At 45.4% G+C, this 6,000-nt stretch overlaps 1 protein-coding gene across 4 annotated transcripts in view; it reads left to right on the top strand.

Moving 5' to 3' along the window:
- The first annotated feature begins 833 nt into the window (after window positions 1-833).
- kcnq5b (potassium voltage-gated channel, KQT-like subfamily, member 5b) overlaps window positions 834-6,000 on the top strand; it is a 165,554-nt gene continuing 160,387 nt past the window's right edge. For 2 of the 4 annotated variants that reach the window (XM_085162010.1, XM_085162009.1), the window contains exon 1: window positions 835-2,362. In XM_085162010.1, the coding sequence (XP_085018136.1) occupies window positions 2,022-2,362 (341 nt within the window). In that variant the 5' untranslated portion in view covers window positions 835-2,021. Of the gene's footprint in view, window positions 2,363-6,000 lie in introns of all 4 variants that reach the window. The other 2 variants (XM_085162011.1, XM_085162013.1) reach the window with 2 other exon arrangements.

The raw sequence follows: 6,000 nt of genomic DNA, 5'->3' as shown, positions 1-6,000 counted from the left end.
GAGCTCTGAGGGTTATAAAGCAGCTCCTGCAGAATCAATGGATCAAAAACAGGAGAAGATGCACTTTGGTGCTCCCTGACCTTCTTTTCTTGAATTGCGATGGGACTGACGCCTACCACTGGCACACTCACACCTCATTCATATTCAGAAATTTAATTCAATTCAATTTTATTGACACAGCGCCAAATCACAACAACACTCGCCTCAAGGCGCTTTATATGGTAGACCTTAGAATAATACATACAGAGAGAAATCCAACAATCATATGACCCCCATGAGGAAGAACTTTGGCGACAGGGGAGGAAAAATGACCTTTTAACAGGAAGAAACCTCCGGCAGGACCAGGCTCAGGGAGAGAACAACGTGGGAGACGGTCGCATCTGCTGCAACCGGTTGGGGCGACAGAGGAAGACAGAACAAAAGACATGCTGTGGAAGAGATTCAGATTAACAACTAATGATTCAATGCAGAGAGGTGTAAAGAAGAATTACTGTTTGCATCATGGGAATCCCCCAGCAGCCTACAGCTATTGCAGCATAACCAAGGGGGGATTTGGGTGGGTCACCTGATTCAGCCCTAACTATATGCTTTAGCAAAAAAGAAAGTTTTAAGCCTTATCTTATCATTAGAGATAGTGTCTGTCTCCCAAATTCAAACTGGAAGCTGGTTCCACAGAAGAGGGGCCTGAAAACTGAAGGCTCTGCCTCCCATTCTACTTTTAAATACTCTAGGAACAACAAGTAGGCCTGCAGAGCGGGAGCGAAGTGCTCTGATAGGGTGATACAGTAAGAGGGGGCTTGATTATTCTTGTACGATTTAACAGGGAGCCAATAAATGGAAACCAATATAGGAGAAATAGTCCCTGTTTCTCTCCTCTGTTTCCTGAGGGGGGGCCTCTTCTTGGGCTCACGGTGGGGCCAGCTTATAAGAATATTCAGCGTGTGTGACTGTGAACAGAAGAGGAAGTTCACACACGAGGCGTAACTGACATGACATTTTCTAACCAAAGCAGTGTTCAGCGTGGCTGCAGTGACACAGAAGAAACAACAGGCCGGGTTGATTCCTTTCAGCCTCAGGACCCCCGAAGTTTAGAATCGTCTCTGAGTTTATGTCGGGCTGTTATGTCAGTGCAGCACCGAGACAGATACACAACAGACGGCGTGACAGGTTCAAAATGCACTTCGGCCGAGAAATGATGCGTCTCTGGTGCCACGTGGTTGCGGTGACAGCAGGACAGCAGATGACAGAGCAGCTTTGAAAAGAAAAGGGTGACACTCAAAGGCTTTTACTGTGCCAGTGTGATCAGAGTGATCAGAGAAAGCATAAAAACGTGTAATAAAGAATAATACTTTCTGCAGATGTTCACTGCGCCTTCCTCTGCGGTTACTTTTCCAGCACAGAAAGTGGAAAATTCTGCAGAAGCCGTGTTACCTGATAGACTTTTAAAAAACCAACAACCTGGTGTCATTTTGAACTTCTTCAGGAAATCGAATTACACGAGGAGCGACGGTTCCTCATTTGCATGTCCGCAGCTGTCCTGGCGCGCGAAGACAAAACTACTCAGAGTGGACGCTTCTTACTTTGACCAGCGTGTAAAAGTGAGACACAATCGCCACAGCGACGACAAAGTGTCATAAAGATAAAGCCGTCGCGCGAGGGCAGCTCTGATGCGCCTGTGCACGTGGACGCGGAGGCGCGCGTGGAAGCAACAGGCGGCGAAGCGAGAGACGTCTCTCCTCGTGACATCTGTAACTTGTGATTTTGGTGCGAGCCAGCACAGTACACGCGGCGTGGATACCTTCACGCGCGGGAGCCGTTGTGTAAACGCGGAGCGAGAAAGAGGGCGGTCAGAGGAGTGACGGCACACGGCGCGCCGCGCGCTGCGCTCACTCCCAGCTCGGCTTCTGGTGGATTGCCCGTCGCACGTGCAGTTTGTTGTTCTTGCACGGCGAGACTACCGGCGTCGGGAGACGCATGCTTGAAAAGACCTGCGCTCACTTGACGCCCGCTTTGGTGATGCCATGCCCCGGAACCACAGCGGAGACGAAGGCGGCACCGGGCTCTGGATGAGGACCTCACCGGGGCATCGTACCGAAGGCTACGGCTTGAAGGATGTGGAGTCCGGCGGAAAGATGATGAACAACGCAGGAGACGGCTTGCTGTCGGCCCCCGGCGCCGCAGGTGCTGCCGGGTCCGACAACGCGAGGGGGAAGCAGGGAGCCCGGCTCAGCCTGCTGGGGAAGCCGCTCTTATACAGCACCCAGAGCGGCCGGAGAAACGTGCGCTACCGGCGGCTTCAGAACTACCTGTACAACGTGCTGGAAAGACCGAGAGCCTGGGCGTTCATCTACCACGCGTTTGTGTAAGTTCACGTTATGATATGCGTGCGGAGTTGTGTGATGCAAAGATGCGAGGATGCACACCTGTTGATGGGGAGGGTTTGCAGTTAGAAAGCTTGCTTCAGTTTGGGGCACTTTTGATATGTGATGGCTGATATGCGCCAGATTCTCAGCTTTTGCACATGAAGCAGCTTCAGTGTGAGACTAACGGGTCACTTTTGCGTTTATGAGTTTCATGTGTGCTGTTAAACCCGGATCTCAGGGCCCCGGCGGTTAGGACATCTTCAGCCGTGCTGTGCGCCTTTCTTCGCTTCTCAACCAGCTGTAGTTAATCTCCCGCGTGCGATTGTTTGTTGTTGTGGCGTGATAACTGTTCCTGAGAGGGAGGAAGGAAGTCGAGACACATGCTGACTGCAAAGCACCATTTTTTTCTCTTTGGTGTGTGTGTTGTGTGTAGACTAAGGGGAGGGGTTGCAAAGGGTGGACAGAAGCTGTTTACAACGCAAACAGCTCAAGTGTTCACTTTTCTTTGTGAGTCATCATTAAAGCTACTCTTTCAAACTGCATTCTTCATGAGCACATAGGATTTTTCCCTCGGTGTCGTGTGTAGGCTGTGGTCTGCGGTGGCACCTTTCATGTCGCATTCTTTTAAAAGAAATTACACTCGCTGACTGAAAACGGCTTTAAAATTTCCTAGACGGTGAAATCGAAATGTCACGTGTCGTGCGCGGTGATGGAAGGCAGAAATGGTCCTGTTAATAAATACTGTTCAGTTACAATACAGCAGCATGTTGGTTAAAGAGGAGTTCTGCTCGTTTCCAGCATCATGTTCTTGTTCCGAGGCTCAACTGGAGCTTCACATGATTCACAGTTCAAAAAAACCCAACTTATCTTTTGTTTAACTTTGCTTTTTCAGCTCGTCTCTGTTCAGCTGATCTATTGATGTGAAACTTTGGCCATATTTAACATGAGCATCCATCACTGTAACTGTATACATGTGACAAAAAACAAGAAAAGAGGGAAATGACATCAGGAAAGACGTTTTAAGTGGCGTATAGAGATGAAGCTCAACTGAAAATTGAAACCAAAAAAACAGATTTTCCTTAATATTTATGAAGACAGGTGAAAAAATAGACACTAAATGAGTTACAGATGTGCCCGAATGACATTTTTGGGTTTGATATATTTAAGTGTGTCTCTATCTTTTCATTTGATGTGCTGCCTCCTTTCACAGTGCTGCATGAATTAGCTGCCATTGTAGCTGTTGGCCTTGGACTCGTGTGATCGACTGCGTGTGATGTTTATAACCACCTAACTAGTTGTAGAAAACATTCGGATATACGTTTTGAAAACCTCTGATTAGTTCAGTTCAGTTTTACTTAGAGCTGGTTCACAAAACCAGTCATCTCAAGGTGCTTTACTCTTAATACCTAATACTAGAGAAAACCACAGTGATCAGATAAGGAGATGAGCAGCACTTGGAGGCTGTGGGGAAGAAGATCTCCGTTTTAACAGGAAGACGCTTCCAGCAGAACCAGGGTTAGGGAGGAGCAGCTTCTCCGTTTGATTGGTTTTTCTTTGTGTAGCTTTTTGGCGGTGCAGAGGTTAGAAGGATATGAGATTTGAACCACTGATGGACATGTGCACAGTCCAACAAAGACATTGCATCCGTCTTATCCACACATTGAATACTGACTGGCTGAAGAGTTGGTTTGAGCAGAAAAGGTAAAGACGACCGAGCCCACCACCAGGAGGCAGAACTGTGGAAAAAATGTCAGTGGTCAGAAAAAAGTACAATTTAAAGCACAAACTGTGATTTCAACAGACAGAGCATGGGGCTCAGGTAAATGACCAGGAACAGTATTAAATTAACAAGAATGCACACTATTGAGTTCCTGTTTCTCTTTATTCTTTATTCCACTATATTCTAGTTGCTTCCGTACGTTTTTTGGCACTTAACTACTCCCTCAGTTTTTATCCGATTTTCGCCATTAAAACTTTAAAAAATTCTGCTCTTTCTGCTAATGAAATATGACTTTTGGTGCTCATAACTTCTATACTTTTTGAGATATTGAATTTTTTATGCAATATTTTTTGCCCATTTCTGCCACATTAGGAGGCCCGGGTTCAAATTCCGCTCATGGCAACATTTCTTTCAGTTAACAGTTAAACTTTTTTAACTCTTTTCAGCAGAAATTCTGCTCATTCACCTCTTTTCTGCAAATTTTTCAGCCTTTTCACCTCTTATCAGCACAATTCTCAGCAGCTTCTGCTCATTTCAGCAGAGTTGTCAGTCTCTCCACCTCTTCTTTGTGAGAAAGATTTTGGCTCAGTGAGATGAGTAGCCGCCTTGAGACCAGAAGGGCCAGGTTCGAATCCTGCTCAGGGCAACGTTTTTTCAACTTTCAACTTTTTCAGCTTTTTTCAGCAGACATCTTCAGCGTTAAGGTATCCACACAGCATTTTCGCAGGAAATGCAAATTTTTCTAGTATTACAAGCTGTTCCACACATCTTTGACACTGCACCCTGGTGACAGTATGCAGATACAATATGGGTTATTTGGCCTGCAAAGATCTGCCTTCTGCATGGAGTCGGCTGCACGTAAAAAATGAACATTACCAAAAGTTTAAGATTGAGCCGGCAGAAGCATATTGCTGTAACTGCATGTCTGTCTTTAGTTCACAGTGAACAGAAGCTCAGTTCCCTGGAAAAGCCTCCATATCTATGCTGGCAAATATGCAAGTTATGCTCTTTTAAAACAGGAATTGTCTTGTGGAAATAAAGCTACAGAGGTCTCTGTTTCCACCCAGTAAAGTTGTCTCAGCATCACCTTTTCATTTTGATGCAAATCGAGCTAGCTGCAAGTCGAGCAGTTCGGCAGCTGTCCATTTAGCGCGGCTCGCACACAGTGAAAGAATCACTCTGCAGACCACACGGCCAAATTTAATTAAAAACCAAAATTGGTCAAAATTTGCAAAGGGTTGGGTTTGGTGTGAACCTTGATTTTTGACACGGGGTTTGAATTATCATGCTTGTTAGCTGGCTAACTAATGGGACAACATGTTTTCTCAGTTTCTACAGAAGCTGTTTCTGAGGTCGTCTCACTCCGTTCAAGCCTCGCCTCTTTTCCGCGGAGCAGCATCTGCTCCCTGCAGTGTTGGGTTAATTTTGGATAGTACAATCATCAACAACAAGCTACAATAGCAGCTCTGTGTCACCTCAAAGATAAGCACTGTTAAGGCATTTTGATGTCAAAGTTTACTACAGTAGAATTCGACATAGAGACATGGATGGATTTACTAACCCCTGCAAGTAATTCCATCTGATTTTCAACACTATATTTCTAAGCTTTAAATGTTTCTGTGACCTTCACTCCAACAATCCCTCCCATTCAGATTTGTTTGTATATTAACTAAAAGGCCTAAATTCAATGATTTGCTTCAACCAAAATAGAGAATCTAGTGTTTGTGACCAGTCAGGGGTGTGGGTTTGTTTCACACCCTTTCATGTAAACTGCGTCATGGCAACATATTTTGTTTTCCAGGAACCAGAATTCTGATTTTTTTTATCTAAAATCTAGATTTGAAACTTTTGAATTACACTTGCTCTATATTTATTTTTAGCATGAACGTGCCATCGCTTCAGCCCCAGTACTTTATG

This window comes from Neolamprologus multifasciatus, chromosome 6 (assembly GCF_963576455.1).
Source record: "Neolamprologus multifasciatus chromosome 6, fNeoMul1.2, whole genome shotgun sequence".
NCBI lineage: Eukaryota > Metazoa > Chordata > Actinopteri > Cichliformes > Cichlidae > Neolamprologus > Neolamprologus multifasciatus.
The sequence above is the reverse complement of the archived record's forward strand: the minus strand, read 5'-3'. Positions and strand labels throughout refer to the sequence as shown.